Here is a 27,761-nt window from a genome sequence, read left to right as displayed (position 1 = left end):
TAGCGGTTCGATTCCCAGTCAGGGCACATGCCTGGGCTGCAGGCCAGTTCCCAGCAGGGGACTCACGAGAGGCAACCATGCATTGATAGCTCTCTCCTTCTCTGCTTCCCTTCCCCTCTAAAGATAAATAAATAAAATCTTAAAAAAAAGAAGACACAGCTAGTCCCAGATGTCTCTTGCTCAATGTGACTTCTCCCTTCACATATATCAAATGACTTCCCTTTTTGGGGTTTTTAAGCTAAATAAAATGCTAAAAAGAAAATAAAGTTCTTACTACCAAAAAGAAATGCACAGATGGTATTCAGTGCATTTTAGAGAAATGTTAGAAAACATGTTGATGAAATTTCACTTTTTAATATTAAAACCAATAATAGTTCTCTTAACATACTGTACGTGTTAGGGAAGTAATTTTATTTTAATCTGGCATTATGTATTTTTTAAGAGAAAGCTTTTTGTTAAAAAATGGGGGGGGGGGCCATTTGTGTAAAACTTAAGTCATAGGTTAACTGCTGTCATAGAAACCAAAAACTTTACTCATGTTTTCTGGAAAGCTGCCAGCTTTGAATTTAGCTTATTTTAGCCGATTAAGCTGACCCAGTTATTTTGGTTAGACTATTTTTCTCTCTCTTTGTGTCACTCATTTTTGCATGATTATAAATGTTTCTGGCTATATAACTTAAAAATATCCCACTAATTAGAAGAGTAAGAGATTGATAAATCACATCAGTAAAGTATTTTATTAGGTTGGATCCCAAACTCTGTTTTCAGTGATTTCGTAGAAAGGAATGAAGACTAAATTGTTTTTCCTGGATTGAAGAGGAAAATAGTGTTTGGCTTACTAAGAGCAATAGTAAGTTAGTTCTACTAGAACAGCTGTCACTTTTCATTCTGTTTTGTGATCCATCAGAGATTCCAGCTGTAGCCTTTCTTTCCTGGAAAGGGTAAGGGGCATTCAGTTTTGCTTGAAGATTACTTTGAGATTATTCACGTATATCACTGATAATGTGTTTTTATGTTGCATTCCTCCCTTGGCAACTCTGGTTTTTAAAACCAGCGTGTACTATTTAAAATACTTCTGTTTTGCCCTGGCCACAGGTAGTTCATTTGGTTAGAGCATCGTCTCCATACACCAAGCTTGAGGGTTGGATTCCTGGTCCAGGCACATATAAGAATCAACCAATGAGCATGCAAATAAGTTGAACAACAAATCAGTGTTTCTGTTTCTCTCTCTGTCTCCCTTCCTCTCTCTCTCTCTAAAATAAAAAATAAAATAGTAAAATAAAAATAAACACTACTGTTTTCATGAAAGATTACAAAATTGTCATTGGAAAGCTTGGTTATAATAGCCAAGTGAAATATTTCTGTTTAACCAAGAAATTTAAAAAATGTTAGTGTATACATCTACTTCCATCATGTTCACACCATGATGTTTAACTATTCCTTTAAATGTCTTTGGTGAGAGAACTTAAAAAATTGAGATACTCCTTACGTATTTCAATGTCACTAATCTTGTTACACATTAGTACTTTTTTTTCCTTTCAGAAAATATTTCTTGCTTATTGAACTTTATGGAAGTTCTTTTTGTGGTTCTGCAGTGAGACTTTGGGACATCCATATCTCTGCACTTCTTCATTTTTTACTGTTTTATGAATCATATTAGTGAGTCATTACCACTGGGATGTACCCTAATTCTCAAAAGCTGAAGCCTAAGCTGAGTCTAGCATGATTAAAACAGACCCTGCTTTTGCCATTTTTTTAATTTTTACTGTTCACATATTTCTCATCATTTGGTCCTCTTTCACACTATTTGGGAGCAAATTAACAGACAGGTGTTTATTTCTCATTTTTCAGGCTTCTCTCCTTCGACATATCCCTTTACATTCTGCCCATTTCCTGTGTTTGCTATGTGTTTTAAACAGCGTTTCAGACTACCTTATTTGGTGGGACACAGATTTCTTGTGATCCAAGCAACCTTATTGTGGGGAAAAAATCTGTCCTACCAAATAAGATCAGAAACATCACATTATTTAGGATTTTGAATGTGGTTGGAATTTGCTTTTTGGGGTTTGTTTGTTTGTTTCGGTAGGAAATGGGGATCTTTAAAGCTTTGCAAAGAAAAAACTTCATGATGGTGCAAGATTATAGAAGTCTTACTAGGGTTTGTAACTCATAGAAAAGGGGAAGAGAAAAAAGAACAATCTTGAAGCAGTCAGTATCGCTCATTTGTTGGCTGTGATATGCCTCTCTCTCCTCCCTCCACAATAGTTTTAGAGACAAAAATTAAAACATTGTCCTGTGGAATCTGTTAAAGACAAAGCATCAAACAGAACCTTGTGTTAATTGGCTCCTTTACAAGTTACGGTATGACATTAGGGAAAAGTTTATAGACTAGTATAAGCTACGTTGGAAACCTAAACTACTTTGGAGTAAGTTTTGGAGCTCTGTCTGACCTGGTCCTGGGTGAATGAGAAAGGAATATTAGGCTCTCTGTGCCTTCCCCTGCTTTTCATGTCTTTCTCTTCTCTTCATGTTCTTTTCCTCTATTACTTATTCTTTCTTCCCTTAAATTTCTTCTCCAGATTGATCAGAAAAGGGTACAGTATAGCAGTGCACATAGTACATCTGATGCTCAAGATTTTCAGTTGAGTTTTAGAGATTGAGATTATTTTCTAGCAGTCATTAAAAATTAGGACAGAAGCTGCAGAAGGAAAGTGAAGGCTTTTTAGAGTTGTGAAGTTGATTGGGCTTAGGAAGGGACCAAGTATCAAGTTCAAGACAACATTAGAATATATTCATATTTAGAGATTGGTTTCACCTTCTTATAATTAAAATAGTATTTATAATGCCAACACTGAATCGAGTGTTTATCAGTCCATTATACCCCCTCCCTCATATTGATTTATTTATACCTTCTGTCTATCCCCCTTTTCCTTCCCTTCTTTTCTATGCCTTTTTCCCCCATTCTGACCTCAGGTAGCCTGGACCTACCAAGAGAAACTTTCTGTCCTCTGCCTTGTTGAGCTGATTGCAACTCAGTCCAGGACTGACATGGAACGTCTTATTAGACAGGGATTGCACAGGAAGGGAGTGATTCATGGATTTTGATTGATTGACTGATATAATCCTCATCAGAGGACATTTTTTTGTTGCTTTTTGAGAGAGAAAGAGGAAAGGAGAGAGAAAGGGAGAGAAACATCAATGTAAGAGAAAAACATTGATTGGTATCTCTTGTATGTGCCTAGACCAGGGATTGTTTGTGCCCTGACTGGGGATGGAACCCACAATTTAGATATGTACCCTGACCAAGAATTGAACCCAGGATTTTTTGGTTATGGGACAATGTTCCAACCAACTGAGCCATATTGGCAGGGGCTAGACTTTGGTTTTTAAATATGAAATGTAGAATAAATGAAGTTATGCCACTGTCTTGCTATAACTGGCACAGAAGCTCTGGCCAGGTTGCTCAGTTGGTTGGAGCATCATCCTGTACACCAAAATGTAGCAGATTCTATTCCCAGTCAGGGCACACACCTGGGTTCATGTTCAGTTCTCCCAGTTGATGTTTCTCTCACTCTCTTCTCTCTTCCCTCCTGTCTTTTAGAAAGAAACAAATAAAAAAACTGACACAAAAGTGCCCTATAAAATAGAGTTATAAACACTTTTACTACAGTAACCTATCTTGTATCTATAGGCAAAAACCTAGCCTCCTTTCAAAGTTCTTCAAAATTTGGCCTCCTCATGTATTTCTTTCATCCCCATGTACCATATAATTTAGTGACACTGAACTTTTTACTGCTTCTGAACATCTCATCCTATATCAGGATTCTGTGCCATTGTGCAGTCACTTTCTTTAACAAACACAGGACACTTAACTACATACCAGAAACTTGTGCTAGATTATATTATTTGTTTAAATATTTTTTGTTCAAAATATTTGATGGCCCTCTCTACTGGGTCCCTTGCTACAGGTCTTATATTGTACATGCCATTAACATCAGACGTTATGACTTTAATTAGCCACTAAAATATGAATAGAAATGAATGTTTTACAAGCAGAAGTTTTAAAAGCAATTGCTTGGTTCCACCATTGTTCTTTAACTTTTGCGTGAAAAAAAGCCTGTGCCAAATAGAAGCCCAGATCCCAGAGTGAAGAGGGCACATGGAACAGGGCTGTGGTCAACATGTAAGATAAACAAGAAATAATTCTTTGTTATAAGCTACTGAAATTTGGGATAATTTAAATTAGCAACATAGCAAATAGTATATCCTGGAGAAAGGGGACTAATATAGATATTTTCTAAACACTTTACAAATATTATCTTAATTAATCCTCATAAAAGCTTGATGATGTAAGAACTGTTATCCCCATTTTCTAGATGAAGGAGCTGGGGCACAGAGAACCTAAGTAATTTGCCAAGGATATAAAATTAAAAGTAGATGAGACAGGATTCAAATGCAGATTCTCTAGCTCTGGTGTCTGTGCTCTTATGAGACAGCTTTGCATAACCACAAACAGTTTCTTTCAACTATATTCCTTTTTTCACTATTAGATCCCTTCTTTTCCTAGAAAAATTACCTTCCTTTAAGTCCTGACTGAATTTTTTTCTGAGTCAGTCCTATCTTCCAGTTTAGGAATTATACATTTTTCTTTATAATCCCTAGTGTGTGGCACAATGTCTGGCATTTTACCTACATTCTGTAAATAATTGTTGAGCTTCAAAATTTAGTACTCTCAAAATAATTTTTGTGCTATAAAACACTGTGGTATTTTGTGATTGTCAGGATGCTTTCAATGTGTACTGCCTTACTAGGTTCTTCACACAATCTCTACAGTGGTGGAGAACCTAGACTTCCTATTTTAAAGTTGAGGAGGCTGAGGCCCTGGCTGGTGTGGCTCAACTGGTTGGATTTCATCCTGTGAATCTGAAGGGTCACAGGTTCGATTCCCATTCAGGAGGCATGCCTGGGTTGTTGATTCCGTCCCCAGTCAGAGCACATGCAAGAGACAATCTCTCACATCAGCGTTTCTCTCCTCACTCTCTTCCTCCCTTCCCCTCCTTCTAAAAGCAATAAGAATATCCTCGGGTGAGGCTAAAATATATACATACATTTAAAAAAAAGATGAGGACACTGAAGTTTAGGTTCTACAACTGATTGGTGATAGAGGTGGGACCAAAGGCCAGGTGTTCTCGTCATGGTCAGGGCAGTGCACTGCACTTGTCAATGCTCTCATCCATGTGTTTTTCAACCACAAGACACTTATGTAAAAAGCTATTCTTAGATCTTCCCTTGACTACACCAGTAACATGAGGCCAGGTTGTCATCAATGGAGATACAATTCTGGAGGGAGATCCTATATAAGAAGTTTTGAAAGCATGCAGAGGTGCTGAAAAGACACATATGAACAACAACTTTCTGCAGCTTTCACTATGAATTTTGTGGGCCAACCAGTATCCAAGAAACCTTTGTCTCATTGGCAGCCTCTACTTTTTACCTGATACGCAAAATCCAGCCCATAGCTCTACTTTCTCTTCTAAGGTCATCAAGATACTTAACTGGTCCTCCATCTGATGGGTTAAAGATGAAGCTCAAACTTCACCCTCAATACACATGTTATCTGTGTTTCTGGCATTGTCATGTATAAGAAAATAAAGTACAGAATGGCTTGAGAAACTTTAAAGGATAATATAAAATATATTTATCTGGTTCAGTAGTACTGCTAGTCATAGGAAAAAGAAATGGAGATAAGGAAGAGGTTGTCAAGAAAACAGCTATACTTTTTAGTTTTAGATGATTACTGGTAGATTATCATATCAACTGCAGCACAGAGCATTTTTCCACAGGGTCTTCACATTCTTTTCCTACCATGAGATGGAAAGTCTTGAAACAATTTTGATTATCTCTTTAAACTGATATTTTAAAAGTGAAAGTGTCCAATATTTTTTTCTTCTCTGGGACTGATTGTGTTATTTCTCTTCTACCTTGACAATAACTTCTAGAAAAGGACTGTGGTGAAATCAGTGCATGTTTATTTTAAATATATTCATTATTTATAAACAGCAGCACAGCTTATCAAAAAGTCTTGTCATAGCTCTGGCTGTGTAGCTGAGAGGCTAGTGGGTAGTCCCTATGTGCCAAGGTTGCAGATTCAATCTCCCGTCAAGGCACATTCGAGAATCAACCAGTGAATGCGTAACTAAGTGGAGCAACAAATCATTGTCTGTCTTTCTGTCTGTCTCTCTCTCTCTCAAATAAATTTTTGTAAAAATTTTAAAGTCTTTTCATGTTAGTTTATGTTGGCTGGGAATGTCTTTAAGCTATCAGAAAGATTGTTTTTAGTCTACTAAAATCTTTCCTCTTTTATAAAGTTTGAAGATTTATGTATCTGAAAAGTTGCAGATCTTTCTATATCTTCACATTTACTTTTTGTGAAAAAAATTCTTTTTTCTGTTTATGAAAGTATTATTACATACAATAAGATTCACCAATTTTAAGTGTACAGTTTGATGAATTTTGCTATATACAGTTATATAACTACCACCACAATCAAAATAGAAAACTGTCCCCTTACCCCAAACATTTTGTTCATTCCTTTTGCTCTCTATCCTCTCACCCAACTATTTTCATGTAACCCCGATCTCTTGTCATTATAATTTTGCCTTTTTTAGAATTTTGTATAATTGGAATCATATAGTATGAAGTCTTGTCTTTTACTTCTTTAATTTAACATGATGTTTTTCAGATCAGTCTACATTTTAATAATACTTCAATACTTCATTCCTTGCTATTATAAATATTAATCTATAGTATGGTTGTACCACAATTTGTTTATCTATTCACCAGTTAATGAACTTTTGGGTTACTTCTGGGTTTGAATTATTATGAGTAAGTTTGTTATGACATCTATGTACAAATGTTTATGTGAATATGTGCTTTAACTTCTCTTGGGTAAACTCCTAGGAGTAGAATTTGTGGGTCTTATGTTAAATATATGTTTAGCATTATAAGGTACTACCATATTATTTTACAAAGTAGTTGTACCATTTTTCATTTCCACCATCAATGCATGAGAGTTCCAACTGCTGTGCATCCTTGTTAACACTTGGCATTGTCAGTTGTTTTAACTTTAGTTGGTGTGTAATGGTATCTTGTGATATTAATTTGCATTTCTTTAGTGACTAGTGATATTGAGTGTGTTTTCATGTGCCTACGGACCACTTGTATATCTCCTTTTGTGAGATGCCTGTTCAAATCTTCTGCCCACTTGTTCATTGAGTTTCATTTGTTTTCTAATTGAGTTAAAAGAACTCTATATTCTGGATATAGCCCTTTGTTGGATATCCTATTCAAGAAATGTTTACAAATCCAGTGTCATGGAGATTTTATCTTGTATTTTCTTCTAGAATTTAATGTTTTTGCTATTATACTGAGGTCTAAGATACAGCTTGAGTGTACTTCTTCTGAGGTAAGGGTTGAGATTTCTTTTTTTTTTCCATACTGATAACCAAGTGTTTTATCACCATTTGTTGAAAAGACCCCTTTCTCCTTTGTATTACCTTGGCCCCTTTGTTGAAAATCAATTGACCATTGTGGATCTATTTTTTGACTCTTTTTTTATCCAGTGATTTCCATGTCAGTCTATCATACTGTCTTTGGTACTTTTGCTTTATGGTAAGTCTTGAAATCAGGTACCCCTCTTTTTCAACTGGAACATTGACTTTTCATGTGCTTTAAATCAGCTTGTAATTCCTTCAAGAAAGGAAAAAAACCAGTTAAGATTGTGCTTGCTGCCCTGGCTGGTGTGACTCAGTGGTTGGAGCATCATCCTGTACACCAAAATATGGCAGGTTTGATGCCTGGCAGTGTGCATATGGGAGGCAGCCTATCAATGTTTCTCTCATATCCATGCTCACTCATGCTCTCTCTCTCTCTCCCCTCCACCCCTCCTTTTCTCCCCCTCCTTTCCCCCTCCCCCTTCCCCCACTTCCTTTCTTTCTAAAAAAATCAATGAATATATCCTTGAGTGAGGATTAAAAAAGAAAAATTTTGCTTACTGTTGCATTGAAATTATAGATCAGTTGGGAAGGGTTACAACTGTGATGATTTTAAAATATGCCCACAAATTTGTTTTAAATTTGAGAGATGCAGCTTAATTCCTTTTTGCAATCTTTCATTAAATGTATTCCAAAGTGTTTGTGGGTCTATTGATGCTATTTCAAGCGGAGTGGTTTTTACAATTTTTGTTCTAATTGTTTGTTGCTAGCATGTAGCAATGCAGTTGATTTCTGTATATTACTATTGTATCCTGCAATTTGCTAAATTTTATTATTTTGTATAGCTTTTTTATGAACTCTTAGGGTTGTCTACATGTCATCAGGAAATCATTTGTTTACTCTTTCCTTGTCTTGTTTTTTGTCTTAGAAAGCACTGGGTTTTTCACCACTAAATCTATATCTATAAATGCATAAGTTGTTTTAGATCTTCACATTCATTATTTTTAGTCTAATTTTATTAGTTTTATCATTATTTTTCTCTTTAATCTATTATTTTTACTTTTAGTCTAATATAAGAAACAAGTTTCAATGTAAGCCTGTTTTCCCCTTAAATTTTAGTTTGCTGAATCAGCTTATGAAAGTGGATATAATTTTAAAGGGGAATGGTCTCCTTGTTAAAAGGTATATTTAAAAGTATTTACTTTAAGCACTGATTAAGGCTGTATCTATGTGCTAGAGACTCTAGTTATCTCCCATTGTATTTTTTCTTAGGAACAGATCCTTCATCTTATTTCCCAGTTTTTTTTTGCATCTAGTTATAGCCGTTGCACTAAATCCTGGCATCTTGGCCAGTAAGGTTCTGAAGTTATGCCTTGGTGGGACTTAGGTCCTTCCTTATTTTCTTCTCCCTGCTGCTTGGAATGCAGTTAAGATGGTTGGAGCTCTTTTCACATGAGAGAGAAATAAACTTCTTTTGTACTTAAGACACTGTTATGTGCAGTTTTCTGCTTTATGCGGTGAACCTAAGTCTCCTGATGAATGATTTTCCAAAAAAGGAAAGCCTAGAGCAACCTTCTAAGAAAATTTGTTAGAAACAAATAGTCTGTGACCAGTCTAATCAATTCTCTCCCTTTTCAGTTCAGCTTCCAAAGAATCAGAAGGATATCCAGTGTTTTAACTGGATGCTTCAAAATGATATTAAAAGAGGTAACAGATATTAAAAGAGATAGGGAGTTCATCTGAGTCCCTTTTGAACTTGACAAAGAACAAGAGAAGCAAGACTCTTTCAATAAATGCTGAAGTCATGATTCTGTCTGCCATTATAGGAATCATTTCATGATTAATTGCAAATGGCAGAAATAACTTCAGACATCACTAATTTTCATGCATGTTCTTTGGGTAATAACATAGGTAATTTCCAAAGTTCCTTAACTTTGGAATATTCTTCCTTTAAGATTTCCAGTGAAGAAGAGTGACAAGGAAAATGTAAGGTCCGTAAGAGCAAAGATTTTCTTTGTTTTCTTTGTGCTGCATCCCAGTGTTTAGAATACAGCCTGACACATGGCAGATGTGTTGAATAAACAAATGAGGCCTCAATGGGTCTTGTTCCCTCAGGACTTGAGTGCAAATGAAGTCTCTATAAAAGGGTCCAGGTGTGCCCTGGCTAGATGGTCTGTTGGTTGGAATGTTGTCTCATACACAAAAAGATTATAGGTATGACTCCCATTCAGGGCACATACCTAGGTTGCAGGTCGGACTGCTAGTCAGGGTGCACACAGGAGGCATATGTTTCTCTCTCACATCAATGTTTTCTTCTCTCTCTCATCAATAAACATGTCCTTGGGTGAGGATTAAAGAGAAAAGGGCCTAGGTGTAGGAGGACATTTATTCTTCTGTCCTGTCTTTCCAAGGCAGTACTTTGCCCCTGCAGGAAAGCAGCTAATGCATTGTGTTTGTCCTAATGCCATTAGATGATAGGTTTCTTGAACGCTAGAACCATGGTCCACAAGGACCCTGGCAGTGCAGTTTGCTCTGTGGGTTTTTGTTCAGCCACAGACAGCTGGAACAGGAGATCAACAAACACCTGGTGTCATTGCCAGGTCATGGTTTCTCATCTTTGCTTGCTGTGTTTTCATGCTGATACTAAACAAGAGGATAGTGAAGTTTACTGTCTGTAATAAAAAATGTTTCACATATTTTCTACCCAGCAAATTAAATTCTTTATTTGCCTGATGAGCATTATTTCATGATTCCCTTTTTGAAAGGACTAAATCTGAAAAATTGGAATAAGCATGTAATTGATATCTACGTTTATTAGTGGCCAATAAAAAATTTCCTTTCATTTTACATTCTCAGTGAGATTTATGAAGTAATAGCTTCTACTGTTGGCGTATGAGGAGCTCCTAGCTCTAGCCCAGAGCTGTGGCCTGGCTCTTTGGCCTACACTTTCAACTGCATATGGCCTGGAACACTTTCTAGTTCTGGTTCTGGTTGCTTGATTCCAGGGCTATCTGGCCTTCCCAGACAAATACTGTTTGTTCCTTTTCACTGTATCTCTTTATCCTGAGCCAGATTCCTGGCCTGCCAAGTCCAATGCTGCTGCTTCTTTCCTTCTCATTGGGCCTTACAGCTTGATCTTGGGCTTCCTGGTACTGAAGACCTGCTAGAACCCCTTTTGTTAGAATTTCTCCTGGTGTGACATGCAAATATGAGCAGATGGTCTGTATTTAAAGCATTTTTCACAAACTCATTGGGTTTCAAGAATACTCTCATTCAGAACTCCCACTATGAGAAGGATTTATGAGATAATGGAAGTTAAAATTAAAAGTGATGTGTAAATGTGAAGTAAAATAATAGTAAGTGATAATCTCTCAAGATTTTGCTAGTATTGAGGTAAAATTTAATATTGTTATCCCATCTTCTCATAGAATAGGTTCATGTGATTATCAAATATTTGTAGAAAGCTAAACTCTTTAAAACTCTTCATTTTTTAATTTTTTGTGGCTACCTAAAACATTTTACAATAACAGTTTGTTTATTTGAAAACTTGAGATCATGCTGAAGTACCAGAGGCATGGATAGGTGAACTTTACCTTTTTGTCATATGGGAAAGTGTAAACTTAGGATCAAAAAAGTATATCTAGCCCTGGCTGGTATGGTTCAGTGGATTGAGTGCCACCAGCTTGTGAACCAAAGGGTTGCTGGTTCTATTCCTAGTCAGGGCACATGCCTGGGCTGAGGGCCAGGTCCCCAATAGAGGGCATGTGAGAGGTACCGCGCATTAATGTTTCCCTTCCTTTCTCCCTCTCTTCCCCTCTCTACAAATAAATAAATAAGATCTTTGAAATATAGTATATCTATTGGCAACTTTCCAATTCCCTTTAAAAATATCTAAGATACCATATTTTCCTTTGTGGAACATTTATTCATTCGCCATTCTCCCAGCAAATACTTGTAGGGTAGTTAATATATGCTGGGTGCTGTTCTAGGCAATGAAGCTAAACATTGATCAAAACCAACCAAATTTATTCCCATCTAGAGTGTGCATTCAAATAGGAAGCAGCATTTAGGATTGAGATTTAAGCAAATGAACACAAAAGCACTATTTTATCCCTGCCAGATTTTGCAGTAGTATATTTGTTTTTTACTGGGTAGAATATTCCAATTCTTCATTGGATCGTCTGGCTAAAACTGAACATACAGTTTGTAAGTATATACGTGATGGTAGGAAAGTGACAATCTTTAACCTTCATCAATTTCTTAAGGGAATCTATAACCTATCCCCCCCCCACACACACAAAAGTTAAGAACCTCTACTAAATTGTGAACTCTGTAAATACAAGCAACAACTCTGCCTCTTCATTAGTTTGTTCCTAATTTCTTTGAGAGATATGATTGCACATAACCCATAGACACCAGATAACAGTGTAATGATGACCAGAGGGAAGAGAGGACAAGGCTGAGTGGAGGTGGGCAATAGGGGAAGAAAAGGGGACATCTGTAACAGTGGCAACAATAAAAATAAAGTTAAAGACATGATTGTATAAAGCAAAAATAACACTGTATTGATGGATTTATTAGATATATAGGTATAGTATACAAGACAAAAAATTAGCACAGTGGATGAGGGTGATGTTAAATGAATTAAGACTAAAGTAGAAGAGGAGACACAAAGAACAAAAAAGAAATGAAACAAATAGAAACCAAATAGCAAAACCAATTTATCATGGTAAGTACTTTAAGTGTAAATAGTTAATCACTTCAGTCAAAAGGCAGAGATTGTCAGATTGGATTTAAAAACATGAAACTGTTATATGCTATCTACCAGACACACTTAAGCACAGAAAAAGTGTTGAAGGTAAAAAGATGAACAAAGCCCCGGCCCATGTGGCTCAGGTGGTGGTTGGGCATCGTCCGGCAAAGTGAAAGATCGCCAGTTCAATTCCTGGTCAGGGCACATACCTGGGTTGCAGATTTGGTCCCCAGTGGAGGCATGGAGGCAACCAATCCATGTTTTTCTCTCAGGTCAACTTTTCTCTCCCTCTTTCTCCCTCCTTCCCCCTAACTCTAACAATAAGTAATTTTTTAAAAGCATGAAGAAAGATTATGGAAACAGTTTAAAATATATTAATATCAGAATATATTTCTCTATCAATATTATTAAAAACAAACATTTTGTTATGATAAAAGGGTCAATATAAAGGTATGTGTGCTAATAGCTTCCAAATACATGCAGAGTTTCCAAATACATGAAGTTAAAAACATCAGAACTAAAAGAGAAATGGACAAACTCACAATCATGGTTAGATACATACTTTGAGACTAAAATGAAAGTGTTTCATTTTTTACTTAATTCAAATCTCACAGTTCTGATTTAGTCAACTTTTCTGATATTTCATTATGTCTATAACAACATTTTGTGATCTAGAGTTAAATTGTGTAACTTTGCTGCCTTATAGCCCCATTTTCTGTTTTCCTTCCTACCCAGATCTTCAGAAAAGGAATTTCTACTTCTTCAGCTCCAGTTCATTTCATAATTTTTGCCAATTTTACTTCTTCTTTCATATTTATTTATTTTTTGTATTTTCTTAAATTGTACCATACTGATTATGCTATTATAGATGTCCTGATTTTTCCTCCTTTGCCCTTCTGCACCTAGTACCCCCTATTCCCTCAGGCAATTCCCCCCACCCCTGTTCATGTCCACAGGTCATGTAAGTTCTTTGGCTACTCCGTTTCCTATATTATACTTTACATCCCCATGACTATTCTGTAACTATTTATACTTCTTAATCCCCTCACCTCTCATTCATTCTCTCCCACCCAGTCTCCAACCTCTTTAACCTTTGGCATTTTAATTATGATGTGTCTCGGTGTGGTCTTCTTTGTGTCCATCTTGTTTGGGACTTTGTCCTTCCTGGACTTGCATGTATATTTCCTTCACCAAATTTGGGAAGTTTCTTTCATTATTTTTTCAAATAGATTTCTGATTTCTTGCTCTTTCTCTTCTCCTTCTGACACCCCTATGAAGTTAATGTTGGATTGCTTAATGTTGTCCCATAGGCTGCTTACACTATCCTCAGTTTTTTGTATTTTTTTCTTCTTCTTGCTCTGATTGGTTGTTTTTTGCTTCCTTATTTTCAAAAATATTGATTTGCTTCTTGGCTTCATCCACTCTACTCTTGCTACCCTGTAAATTGTTCTTTATTTCAATTAGTATAGCTCTCATTTCTGACTGGGTCTTTTTTATGCTGCTTAGGTCCTCACTAAGTTCCTTGAGCATCCTTATAACCAGTGTTTTGAACTCTGCCTCGGGTAGATTGCTTATCTCCATTGTATCTAATTCTTTTTCTGGAGTTTTGATCTGTTCTTTCATTTGAGTCATGTTTCTTTGTCTCCTCATTTTGGCAGCCTGCCTGTGTTTGTTTCTGTGTATTAGGTAGAGCTGCTTTGACTCCCATGTCTTGGTAGTGTGACCTAATGTAGTAGGTGTCCTGTAAGGTCCATTGGCACAGCTGCCTGTATCACCCAAGCAGGGTACTTGAGGTGTGCCCTTTCTGTGGGCTGGGTACACCGTCCTCTTATAGTTGAGCCTTGGTTGCTCTTGGCAGGTCAATGGGAGGGATTTACCCAGACCAGTCAGCTGCAAGGACTGACTGTGACCACGGAGCACCAACCTCCCCCCTCCATGGAGGATCAGTTGTAAAGGGTCAGAGTGGTAGTGCTCTGACGTGGTCTATAGCTGTCCACTAGGTGCACTGGCCCTGGGCTTTCCCGGGTTGTGCAGGACAAGATCAGTCCTTTCTCTTCTTTAAAAAAGATATTTTTGTTAAGATAGTTCTACCCCCCACACACACATCTCCTCTTCCCTCTCCATCATCATGCTGTAGAAGAAACCCCTCTCCATGGTTCTGTGCTTACTAGTGAAGTATGTGTCAATAAACAGTAAATACTAAGTTATATGTTTTCAAATTTTACAGAAAGATGAGTACAATATATGATACCTTTTTAAAAACGTATTAGTACATGTATACTGGGTTTATCTGAACTGCTGTTTAGTCTTCCATTAGATGAATAAGCCACTCTTTAATTATTTCTCTACTGCGGACGTGTTTCCATTTCTTAGCCCTAACATTGCAGTTGAGTATTCCCTAAAGCAGGGGTGCCAGACTCATTTTCATCAGGGGCCACATTGCTTCATGGTTGCCTTCAAAGGGCTGAATGTAAGTTCAACTCCTTAACAGTTAAGGAGTAGTTACATTTATACAGTCCTAAAAGTATTTCAGCCCTTTGAAGGCAACCATGAGGCTGATGTGGCCCCCAGTGAAAATCAGTTTGACACCCCTGGCCTAAAGCATTCTCCCAGCTCTGCTAGTACAGTCAGCCCTCTCTTTCAATGGGTCTCTCCTCCACATATTTAACCAACCACAGATTGGTTGAATATTAAATATTAATATATATATATATTATGTTTTTATATTTTATTAATATATTTTAAATTTTTTAAAAATATTTTTTTAAAGGAAAAGAAACCCTAAAATGTTTCAAAAATCAAATCTTGAATTTCCTACATAGCAAGCACTACACTACATCTACAAGAATGAAATGACATGTGGGCATTCCCTGCTGTGACCTAAATGCAAATATAAGTTATGTGTAAATCCTACCTTTTTTTATGAGGGACTTGAGCATTTTCAGATTTTGGTATCCGCGAGGTTCCTGGAACCAATTCTGCTTCAGATACAAAGGGTCAACTGTATTTTCAAATGCTCTCCAAAGTGGTTGTGCCTCTGTACCTCCCTCAGGACTATGTAAGAGTTATCAGTGGTCTTCATCCTCACCAAAACTTGATACCAGATTTTTCCATTTTTGCCAATTGTTGTTATATTTAACATAGTTCATTTTATATTGTATTTCCATAAAAACTGGTGAGCATAAACATCTTGTCATGTATTTGTTAGCCATTTGAATTTCTTTTACTGGAATTGCCATTTCGTCTGCTTTTTAAATTGGGTTGATTGTCTTATAAATTTATAGAGTTTCTTTATGTATTCTGAATACTACCTTCGTAGACTACAATTCTAAGTACCTTCTCCTAGACTCTAATGTGGGGGCGACTTTGCCCTCAAGTCCCCCCATCTGCCATGGATGAAAGTGAAAGATGTCTCTATCATGTCTTTATCAAGACATGATCTGCTTGGGGAGGAAAAGTGGCCAGTTTCTCAGAGGAAAAAGGTCTGGAGCCCCTTCCTCAAGGGGCTTTTATTGGGTTGAAATACACAGGAATACAGGGCGGCAAAGATTAAACAGTAGATAACATTTCAAAGAAATCTGAGGGCTTAGTCTGAGTCAGTGTCTGTCAGGAAAGGGGGTTGCAGAAACTTTGGGAGACATACTCATTTCCTGCTCAGACCCTTATCATATGAATGAAACCACTCTTATCAAAGCAGGTTGCACAGGGTTTTTTAGGAATTCTTTCTTATGCCAGATTTCCCTGGATGGATCCACTCTAGCAAGGCAAGGAGCTGCACCCCTCCCCATCAGGTTTTCAGGCTTAAGTTGATTAGAGCCAGGAAGCGCTTCTCCCAGAGGACATGGGGTCTTGGGCTGTGTCACATAGCCAGGGAGCAAGGGTCTATTGCCTGCTCTTTGTTGCAGCCCCCCAAGTCCTTCCTTGATGGCCTCCCAAGTGACCGAGTCTGGCTTAGGTTGCCCTTCTCTCCGTGAGGAGTCTTACCCGTCATTAACTTCCGACCATGCTTTGGGGGCAGGGAGAGGAAACTGAGGCAGCGTTTGCTACCAGAGACAACCTTTGTCTCCTGTGGCTTACATTCCAGAGGCCGCTCACTCATCCTTAGCCATGGAGGGTAGTTACAATTCCTGAAACCAGGCAGAGCAATCCCCAACACTGTAACTTACCTTTTTACTTCATTTATGATAATTTTTGGTACACTGTAACTTTTATATCATAATGTAAATAAATGTATGTTTTCTTTTATAGTTTGTGCTTCCTGTGTTTTATTTAAAAATCCTTCTCATCCCATTGCCAAGAGATGTTCCTTCTGTATTTTGTGCAGAAACACTTATGGTTTTTTTAAATTATATTTGTGTCCTTAATCCATTAGGAATTTATGTGTGTGATGTCAGGAAGAGGGGCCTTGTTTTTTTCTTTATTTTTAGGTAGAGCTTGTGTATCCTTTTTCCTCTAATTTACCCATTTCTGCTATATACCAAGTACTCTTGTGCTCAAGAGTCTGCTTCTGTGTTCTTGTTCGTTAGGTCTATTTGAGTAGCTCTACAGAAAGCCAATGCAATTTTAAACACTCAAATTTTATAGCATATCTTGAAATATGGTAGACTTCTTGCTTATGCTTATGCTTCTTGAAAATTACCTTGGCTGTTATGGCTCTTTTATTCTTTACCTTTAAATCTTTTTATTGTAGTATGTTACGCATACAAAAACGTCCATAAACTACAGGTGTCACAAAGCCAAGCAAATCAATATAGAGTGAACACACTAGATAACCCCACACAGGACAGGGCACTGCCAGCTCCCAAAGTCCATCTCTCTTGTGACTGCTCTCTTGTGACTGCTCTCGTAGGACATCTAGTTGTTGCCTTCATGCTTTGCTTTGTGGTTTTCCCACACAATATATCATTCAGATTAATCCATTGACAAAAGTGGTATCATAATGTATGTAATCTTTATGTCTAGTTTATTTTTTCCAGCATATTATTTTAAAAATTTAAACCTTAAATATTCCATATGAATTTTAGGATTGGTGTTTAGGTTCTAACAACAACAAACCTTGTTAAGATTTTATTTTTTAGTTATATTTAATTTATCTATTAATTTGGTAACAATTGATATGTTAATTTTGTACCTTCTCACTCATAGATGTGATACCTATATTTATTACTAGGGTTGGGATTTTTCTCTTATATAGTTTTTTAGTTTTCTCTATGAAGACCTTATATAATTTATTAGATTTATTCCTAAATATTTTATTGTTGTTGCTATTATCTGCTGATAGCTAGTTGTTTTACCTTTCTAGGTGATATGAATTTTATCTTTGGTAACTTTTAAAGATTTCTTTTTTGTTGCACTACAGTGGAACTAGACATAAATTTTATTTTATTATCCTTCTTTGGACGCTAGAATTTTCAATCTGAGGATTTATATTTTTTATGAATTCTAGAAAACTCTCAGCTATTATCTCTTGAAATATTGTCCCCCTCTGCCTATATTCCATCTGTGGTCTACTGGCAGCTCTAAGACATATACTGAGGGTCTCTCTATGTGGAATCCTGTGTAGAACCTGGGACCTCCTCTCCAGGCCTGCTCTATCCTCCTCAGAGCCTCCTCGATCCATGCCCTTCAGAGGTTTTATCTTGCTGTAGAGGAAAGAGAGGGTAAATATGGACTATGCTGAGTATGGGAAGGAATTGGTATTGTTTTTTACTCAGTTAAGAATCTTCCACTTCACTCCTGCCTTATACAATACCTGGTGTCTCTACTCCCTGAAGCTGTCCCGGCTCCAGAAGATTCTCTCTTGCTGGCATTTGGATTTACTCTTTTTCCCATATACTTAGTGGTTTCTAATTACACACTGTGTTTTCCATCTTGTTAGTGTGGTTCAGGATTACAGAAGATGCTTTTTGGTTTCATCAAATGTGGAGCTTGTTTCTGTTTTTGATTTTTTGTTGTTTTGTACCATTTTTGAGATAAGTGGCATTGAAATGATTTGAAACCAAAAGTCCTCTACCATTCACTCTTTAGCCTACTTCAGTCTATCCTCTTCTCCCACCACTACACCAAAACTCTTCTTATAAGGTCCCGAAAGGCCTCCATTTTGCCAAATGTAGTGTCATTTTCCTTTCTCTGTCTCACTTAAACTCTGAGCTGTATTAAAATAGATGACTAGTATCCCCATCTTAAAAGATTGTTTTGTTAGCTTCACTGATACTAAACTGTCCTAGTTTCCTTTCTATTCGCTAGTAGCCCCTCCCAGTTTTCTTTACTGGCTTTTTCTACTCTGTCCCTCCTCAAAATACTGATGTTCCCTGGGTTCAATACAGAGCCCTCTTCTCTCTTCTGTTATGGGTCCTTACCCTCATATTACCTCATTTAGTCCCACTGCTTTACATGCTATCAAGTACCATTGACTTCCAAATTTTTATCTCTGCTAACTTTTCCCCTAGTTCCAGATTTGTATATCCAACTACTCACTTGATATCTACACCAAGTTTTCTAAGAGACACTATGAAACTCATTCCTGTATTGCATTTGCTGCTTTCTCTGTCTGAAATGTTCTTCCTATTTTTCAAATCACTGGTATCCCATTATCCTTAAGATATCCACTGAAGTATCACCTCCTCTGAAGCTTCCCTGATCACCCAACCTAAAGAAGTCCCTGCTAAAGTCACCTTATTTGCTTTATTTCTTTCATGGAGCTTGTCTGGAATTCTTTTCTGTGCTTGCTTGTTTACTGTCTGCTCTCAATGTGGACCCCTATAACCTCTGTAAAAGCTGGACTTTGTTGATCATATCTTCTGCTGAATTCTAAGTACCTAGAACAGTACCTGGTGTATGGCAGAAGCCAGTAAATTCTTGCCTAATTAATTAACTTTATTAATAAAAAATGGGGACTTCTGGACAAGGTGGAGGGTAGGTAGATACACTTTGCCTCCTCACACAACCAAAAGAAGAAAAACAAATAAATAAATCAGAACTGCCAGAAAATCAACTGTGTGGAAGTCCAACAACCAAGGAGTTAAAGAAGAAACATTCATCTAGACCAGAAGGAGAGGAGGAGATGGGCAGCAAGGAGGCAGCTAACAGAGGAGGTGATCCCACATTTACATGTGGATAAACCAGGAGGGACAACTGGGGAGTGAGACAGACCATGCAACCCAGGATTCTAGTGTAGAAAAGAAAGCCTCAAACTTTCTGGCTAGAAAAACCAGTGGGGGTTGCGGCAGAGAGAAGAACTTCCAGCCTCATAGGAGAGTTTGTTGGAGAGACCCACAGGGTCCTAGAACAGACACAAACCCACCCACCTGGGAATCAGCAGTAGAAAGTTCCACTTCGTTTGTGGGTAGCAGAGGAAGTGACTGAAAGCCGGCCAAGAGCCCAGCAAGCGACATTGTTCCCTCTTGGACCCCTCCCCCTCATACAGCGCCACAACCCAGCCACGTGGGTTGACCCACCCTGGTGAATAACTGCAGCTCGGTGTGCCAGGACAAAAACATATGGCCCAAAAGAACAAACAGATCAAAGTTCCAGAAAAAATACAACTAAGCAGTGACGAGATAGCCAACCTGTCAGATGCACAGTTCAAAACACTGCTAATCAGGATGTTCACAGAAGTGGTTGAGTGTGGTCACAAAATAAAGGAAAAAGTGAAGGCTATGTAAAGTGAAATAAAGGGAAATGTACAGGAAACCAACCAGTGAAGGGAAGGAAACCAGGACTCAAGTCAACGGTTTGGAGCAAAAGGAAAAAAGAAACATTCAACCAGAACAGAATGAAGAAACAAGAATTTTTTTTAAAAGGAGGAGAAGCTCAGTTACCTCCAGGACAACTTTAAACATTCCAACATCCAAATCTAGGGGTACCAGAGGAGAAGAGGAAGAGCAAGAAAGTGAAAATCTATTTGAAAATATACCGAAGGAAAACTTCCCCAATCTGGGGAAGAAAATAGACTTTCAGGAAGTTCAGGATGCTCAGAGAGTCCCAAAGAAGATGGACCCAAGGAAGTACACACCAAGGCACATCATAATTACATTAGCCAAGACTAAAGATTAAGGAGAGAATCTTAAAAACAAAGAGAGAAGGAGACAGTTACCTACAAAAGAGTTCCCATAAGACTCTCAGTTGATTTCTCAAAAGAAACCTTGCAGGCAAGAAGGGGCTAGAGAGAGTATTCAAAGCCATTAAAGGCAAGAACCTACATCCAAGATGACTCTATCCAGCAAAGCTTTCATTTAGAATGGAAGGGCAGATAAAGTGCTTCCCAGATAAGGTCAAGTTAAAGGAGTTCATCATCACCAAGTCCTTATTGTATGAAATATTAAAGAGACCTATCTAAGGAAAAGAAAAAGATAAAAAATACAAACATTAAATGACAATAAACTGACAACTATCAACAACTGAACTGAAAACAAAAACAAGAACAGACTAAGCAAACAACTAGAACAGGGATAGAATCACAGAAATGGAGATCACATGGATGGTTATTGGGGTATGGGAGATAGGGGGAAAAGCAACAGGGATTAAGTAGCATAAATGGTAGGTAGAAAATAGACAGGGGGAAGTTCAGAATAGTATAAGAAATGTAGAAGCCAAAGAACTAAGGTGGGGGAATGATGGTGGGAGATGGGGTACAGGGCAAAGGGAAATAATGGGGAGAAAAAATGGGACAACTTTAATAGCATAATCAATAAAATATATTAAAAAATAAAACATCAAAGGGAACTTTTCTCCTATTAGACAGCAGGTTGTCAAATATGTTCTAATTTGGTATGAATAGCTTCTTACCTAAGAATCATATTCACAAAATTAAAGATTTTTTTTTTTACAAAGGAATAGCCATATTCATTTTTACCTGGAAAACCATAGCCTATCTTTGGAGTTCTCTTGCCACATTAATAACCTTAAAGATGAAACATAGACTAGTTTGTAAACAGAATTGTTAACTGCTAACTGTTGATAAGGATTTAAAAAATCTAGAAATACTAATAGAAAAAATGTTTAAACTATGGAAATTTTAGATTGCCTTTGTTTTCTGATAAGTTTATCATATAGCTGGGTCACATCATTGAACTTTGAAGTTGTTTTCTACCAATTATCTCTCTCTGATGGCCTCATGCCAGTAAAAGTAACCGCAGTGTGTGTGAAAGTATTTTGATAATCAGATCTTCTGTGGCTTTTTATAAAATGAAAACATTGTGTTAAAAATATTTTACCAGTACGCTGAATGTTAGATGGTTAGGATTTTGCTATCTTTCCTAATTTAATAAAAGCAAATTTGTTTACTGAATAAATTAAATATTTGTTGATTTGTGCAGCTTAGTATTCTGCAACTTGGTAGGAATTTGGTTATTACCTAACACTGCTAAAAGGAAAAAAAATACCATCTGAAGTATTTTGTGGTTATTGATATCAATATTAAATACATTCTTTAAAATTTTACTGCATTTAAACAATCTGGTTGAACTTTTTCCTTTTAGATTTCCGGTATCTGCTACAATAGCAAAATATTACAAGTTCACCAGGTGCTGTACATACCTAGATGGATGGCAAAGTTCTTTTCTTGGACGCTTGAGCCTATCTTCTCATCTTCAGAACCCACAACCGAAGCCAGAATTGGGATGGGGGCCACAGTGGACATCCAGAGACAGCAGAGAGTGGAAGTACTTGATCGGCAGCTGATGCTGTCTCAGTTTACACAGGCAAGGCGACAAAGGCAGCAGCAGGTAAACAATAATAACTAAAAATTCAAAAATACTGAGTGGCCTATGTAAACTTTTCCTCTGTGACCATGTGTGTGGTAGAGACTATAGTTTATTCCTGTGCATTGCAATGTGGATATTTGACAAGTTTCTGAGTAGATGTAGGTCCCTGTTAGTGCCTAGACTCAGTTTTCTTTTCAAGGTAAAAAATAAATTGCAGCTGAAAAACTGGTCAAACTGGACATTCTTGTTTTGCTTCTGTTAGATGAACATTTTTTCTTAGAGAAACACCAACCTAGTTAACAAGACGTGATGTTTATCTGTTTTTATAATCTTGTAAAAGCCACAGTGTCTTCCTGTTAAAATGCTTATTATCATGTGCTCTGGAGTGAAAAGCAAATGTAAAACTTCTTGATTTTCTTTGGTTGAAATGGAGAGAATGTGAAGGTAACAAAATTTTCAAAGACGCAGGCCATGAGTAAATCAAATAAATGCTGTTTTCTTAACCTTGTCTTCAAACATCAGGAAATATTGAGCATTTGTCTATAATATGTTGCCCGATCCAAATAATCTGATACCACACTTGTCTTTCAAGGGTTACTATACAGGGTGGAGCAAAAGTAAGGAAATTAATACAATAATTAATAAATAATAATATAATATAAGTTGCATTTCATGTTCTCACTATTGTAAACCTACTTTTGCCTCACCCTGTGTGTCAGGCTAAAATCTCATACCTGATCTTTTTTTGACACTTCTATGACACAGCATGCTGGGCTTTTTACTTTTTGTCTTCTTGTTCTTTACTCTGGGGTATGAAAGAGCATACCATCTTACCATCTCCCTGTCTCCTACCTTTACTGGTTGTGAGACATAAGTCTGCATGCCTTACAGTGGTCTGAAGAAGTGGAATCAGTTTTTACATTCCTGGTGTCCCATTGGAAATGTATTTCTCAGTTTATATCTGGGTTGGGAAGAAGGAGTCCCCTTAACAGTGGGCTGAGTCTACAGGTGAAAGAGAGAAGTGAAGGTTATTTCCTACAGATATATTTGAATTTAAGGTGAACCTGGAACACACACTGAAGATACCCATGATGTACTTCAATATGGAGGCTAGTCACCTGTCTTAGAGAGGTCAAAGCTATAGGTATAGATCATGGAGTCAGCTTTGTAGGATTGAGAGGTGAAAGCAAGGTGCTAGAGGAGTTCTGGAAGAGAATTACATCCAAGATGAATGTAGGCTATAGACTAAGCCTTGTATTTAGCAAGAAGAGAAGGTAGATCCTTCAAGGAAACAGAAGAATGAAAAATAGAAGAACTTGGAATGATTGGTGTCTGAAAAACTGAGTAATGGTAAGTATAAATATTTTCCAGGTAGAACGAACCTAGAGCTGTGGAGAAGAGAAAGAAGTAGTGTATGATTCTCAGGTTTCTTGGTTAGGTAATAAGATAGATTGATGACAGCAGCATTTCACCAATATCAGAAGAGCAGACTTGGGGGAAATATATCAGCTGAGCTACTTTTGGAATATCTGGAAGGAGATTCCCCTTCAGGTAGCTATGATCTTGTGCTCATGAACAAGGCAGAAAAGTTGTGTTTCTCAGGTTGGAGTCCCCAAGCAGATGGTGAAAGACAGAGATAGACTTTGAACAACAGTTACAAAAAGAAAAAAGGACCTGAGCTAATTTTATGGAGGGCTCTGGAGTTGGAAGAACCCTTCCAAGTTGTCCCCAATTCAGATAAGGAACTGAAAATAAGCCTCCACCAACCAGTCGTTGCTTGCTAGATTGCAGATCTCGGACTGACTGGGTCTTCTCAAATGCACACCATCCACAGGGGTGTGTGTCACTTGAGAACTATCTGGTGTTAGCACTGCCAGCAGCACAAGGATTGATCACTTCAGTTCTGGGAGATGGGGATCTGGGCAGCAGACCACAGCATCCACCCATTGTGCGGGTTGGATCTTCTTGGTTTACCTAATTTTTTGGAGCAGTCTTCCAAGATTCCAATGGCATTCTTTTTCTAGGAGAAGCTTTCAAAAGGAGGGTTAGTATGATAAATTACATCCCTCTCTGCCAAAGCAGGTCTCAAGATCATATTGGTTGTCATCTCCCTCCTCTACTGTTCATTAAAATGATCCCTTACTCATATGTGTGTGCTATACACAATCTTCCCTTTATAACCTGGCAGACTGGGGTCCAGCCACTTGCCACCTTACAGCAGCATAACATGAAGATTTGTGGAGAAGGATATACGTTTTTATTAACAGGGTTCTCAATTTGAGGGGGCTAGAAGCATTCCTGCTCCAAGCCAGCCTCTTCCACAAAGCACAGAAATTCCCTTGTTACCAGAATGATTAAAGTCCAAATCCAAATTACCCATTATTGCTTATTTGTAGCCCCAGGTGGTTACTCAAACAGGTCTCCATCTCTCCAGCTCCAGGCCCAAGCTTGCTTGCATGTGTACTTGCCTGCATGCATGCGCTCTCTCTCTGTCTCTGTCTCTGTCTCTCTCTCTCTCTCTCTCTGTCTCTCTCTCTCTCTCTCTGGTGCCAGAGTCGCCATCACCTTGCACAGCTTTTTCTCTCTGTTGGTGTCTAGGGTGGGCTGCCAGATCACTCCAGACAATTGTGCAGGGGAAACTCCATCTGTGGAGCCCTGGTGCCCAAGGCTGCCTGTACCCTGGAGGTAGAGGAACATTCCCAGCTCACACCTCCATGTGCTGCTCTCAGGCTGAGAGAGTGAAAGCAGTCCAGAGTACTTGCAGCGTATTGCATAGTGTCCCAAGGGCTGGCACTCAGCAAGGCACACATCCCAAAATGGGATCCTGGCTCCAGGAGCTGCCTTCCAACTGTGCTGGCATAAGCCCCAAGTGCTCCCCAACCAGGCCCATAAGGCAAGGAAGACAGCCCAGGCTTCTGCTCATGCTTTTTTTAAATGCCTTCTCCCAAAATCCGATGTGCTGTGGGAGTGTCCAGCTTTGTGGGCCATGTCTGACACACTTTGAGTGTCAACCAATGTGGGCCATGTCTGCCATATTTGTCTTTGACCCTCTTCTAGTCACAATTTTGCACGAGGCAGTCTCCAGTCAAGTACAGGTGTTTTGACCTTTTTGGCCCTGCTCAGCCTCAGTACAAAGCTCCCACCTGGGTGGAGCTAAAGCTAGCTAAACTGATTATTTACAGTAGCCCCAGGGATATGGAAACATGCCGTAGCTCAGATTAGGGCTGCAGCGCTTCCTAACTTTCTCAGTTGTCACTCTGGGCAGCACAGCTCTGCCCTTCCTGCTGTTTCAGCTCTCTGGCCTGTTGCCACACAGGGTGGCTATATCCACATGTCTCTTCCTCAGGTCTCCTTGTCCTCTACCTTCCAGTCCCCTGACCAACCAACCAAGTAATTTACCACATCCAGTGATTCCATATATGTTATTACCTCAGACTACTTCTCTTTCCACACAAGGTGGGTGACCAGATGCACTCCCCAGGCTGTGCCCATTGGGAGGATTTCCCCTCATCACTGTCTTTCAAGATCACCCCTGACTGGAGCTGTAGTGCAGCCACAGTCCATTTTCAGCTTTCACTTGTATACTGAGCCAATCTACCTGTGAACCAAATTTGGCCATTTTCCTTCTCTGTTACTTGCCATAAGGGACCAACCTCCGCATGGCAGGAGGTGTGAACTGAGGAAAAGGTTTTGGTGCAACTGATGTAATTGACATGGAAGTGTTAGGCATACCTGCCTCTGTAGCTCACCTGTGCCCCCCATCCCTGCTCATGCTGACCCTACATATACCACTTCCATTTGAGGGCCATCTGCCCTTAAAACTTGGTAAGTCCCACACTTCTGACCACATGCTTACTTTAAGGTCCATGGTCAGGCACACCCCATCTCCAGGGTCCAGCAACAGTTTTTCAAAAGTTGTAATTCTCTGCTGTAGGTACACATTCTTGCTCCAGAACCCTAGGGATCAAGATTGTGCTTTTCTACTTGTGGCTTGCTGCAAATCCCACCATTTCCCACCACCACCCCCGCCCCCACTGACACACACACAAATACTTTCAATACCACAGGATCTGCCAAGTTATATAGCCCAAAAACCAGTGACAAAGACCATATAAAACAGACCAAAATCTCTGCAGAGTACATGCAAGCCAGGCAACTATGAATAGTGATGTCCTTTGGTCTGACGGCTCTGCCCCTGCTTGACAGGTTCCTCCACTTTCCAAGATTGGTCTTGCCAGGTCTAGGGTTCAGAATCCCAGCCCCTGGACTCTTGACAGAAGCTTTACTTGACTGGTCTGCTGGAGAGTGAAAAGCACACTATTTCTTTAGTCCTAGGTTTACTTAGTTCCACCTTCATTTATTCACAACATGGGCCTCGAGAGATAATAGCTAGTTCCTTTATGTCCCCTGAGGCTTAGGGTGCTGGCTTGCCCAGGGACACACATCTGTCAATGGCAGTGCAGGATTGGGATGCAGATGTGTCTGACCAGAAGCCCTCTGCCTGTGATGCTTCATTATGTTGACAGGAGAGACCTGGTTCGTCTTGCCGATGCATGTAAAGAGTTACTGATCAGCAAGTGTATTAGCGTTCGATCAAGGTTTATTAGTGATCTGTTCCTGTAGAAGAGAACAGGTTTAGCTAAGATTGAGGGTGGGAGTGGGGGTGGAGGGGTGAAAAGCATAGATTCAGGGCAAGGCAGGGTGGGAAAAGTATGGTGGGGGGTGGCAAGCCCTGGGTGGCCTGAGGCCAGGTTGCCAGAGAGCCAAGATCACAAGTCCTTTGTTATGAGGACTTATATATTTGGCAGGATGGGGACAAGAAAGTTACAGATTGATTGACAGGTAAAGGTGGTATCAGCTTTGCGGGGGGCGGGAGGTGCGGGGATGTGGCTGCCCAAATTTGGGGGTCTGTTAGCCCAAATCTTTACCTTGCTCTAGACTCCATTTGTTCATCTTGTTGCAAAACAGATAAGTGACAGGAGGCAGTTAAAGTTGGAACAGTTACCCAAAGTTATTTATGGAATCTTTCTTTAAGCATTAAGGACTGCCTTGTAAAACAGATAATAACCAGAGGTAGGCAGTTACCAAAGTTGTTTTATGGGCTTCTTCTTTGGGCATCATGGACCCTCTCTCACCTTTCAGGCCTCGTGATGAAAGCAGAGTTTCAAGAGCTTTCCTTCCCAGATAGTGGAAACACTGCGTAGAAAATCACTTCTTTCCTCCCACACTAACATAGTGTTTCTTGTGATGTTTGAACACCTGGCAATATTATCAGACCAGGACTGCTGAGTTAGTGGGGGAAGCAAGTCTTCCTCTTCCCTGCCTTGGCTTACTATTCTACGTAAGTGCTAAAAGGCGTTTCCACATGCTGGCCAGTAACAGCAACTTAGTCTCAGAGCTCCTTCTATGCTAGCTCCTGCCTCGACTGGGGTGCCTCCTAGTTTCAAGAGCTCCTGGTGATTTTCTTTTCTTTCCTTTTTTGCTTTGGCTGGCAGAAAACTCAGTGCCAAGTTTAATGTTCAATCAAATTAACTTTAACCCAAAGTTAGAACTTTTGCTTCCATCTTCTATATGTTGTTAATCTTTTTGTTTTAATGTCCTTGTACCTTTTATTGTAGGTAACCTTATATTCTGTTACTGCACTTAAAGTAAATCTGTTACATGTTTTAAAAATGTTGATTTTCAGATGTTTTTGATAGAAACCTAAGTTTATTTGGTCGAAAAGTCTTTCAGTTACTAATTACTTACTATATATTAGATTGATATGTCTGCAGTTTTTAATTTCAAAGTAATGCTGAACTCTTGTTTCGG

The 27,761-nt window shown here is 38.7% G+C and overlaps 1 protein-coding gene across 1 annotated transcript in view; it reads left to right on the top strand.

The window, feature by feature from the left end:
- Positions 1-27,761, top strand: part of UBAC2 (UBA domain containing 2) — a 234,293-nt gene that overhangs the window by 149,193 nt on the left and 57,339 nt on the right. The window contains exon 7 of the mRNA XM_037065812.1: positions 21,726-21,971. Within this exon, the coding sequence (XP_036921707.1) occupies positions 21,726-21,971 (246 nt within the window). The remainder of the gene's footprint in view (positions 1-21,725; positions 21,972-27,761) is intronic.

This window comes from Sturnira hondurensis, unplaced genomic scaffold, assembly GCF_014824575.4.
Source record: "Sturnira hondurensis isolate 20B ecotype Veracruz unplaced genomic scaffold, ASM1482457v3 Scaffold0016184, whole genome shotgun sequence".
Classification (NCBI taxonomy): Eukaryota; Metazoa; Chordata; class Mammalia; order Chiroptera; family Phyllostomidae; genus Sturnira; species Sturnira hondurensis.
Note: the sequence above shows the minus strand (reverse complement) of the source record. Positions and strands in the feature narration are given on the sequence as shown.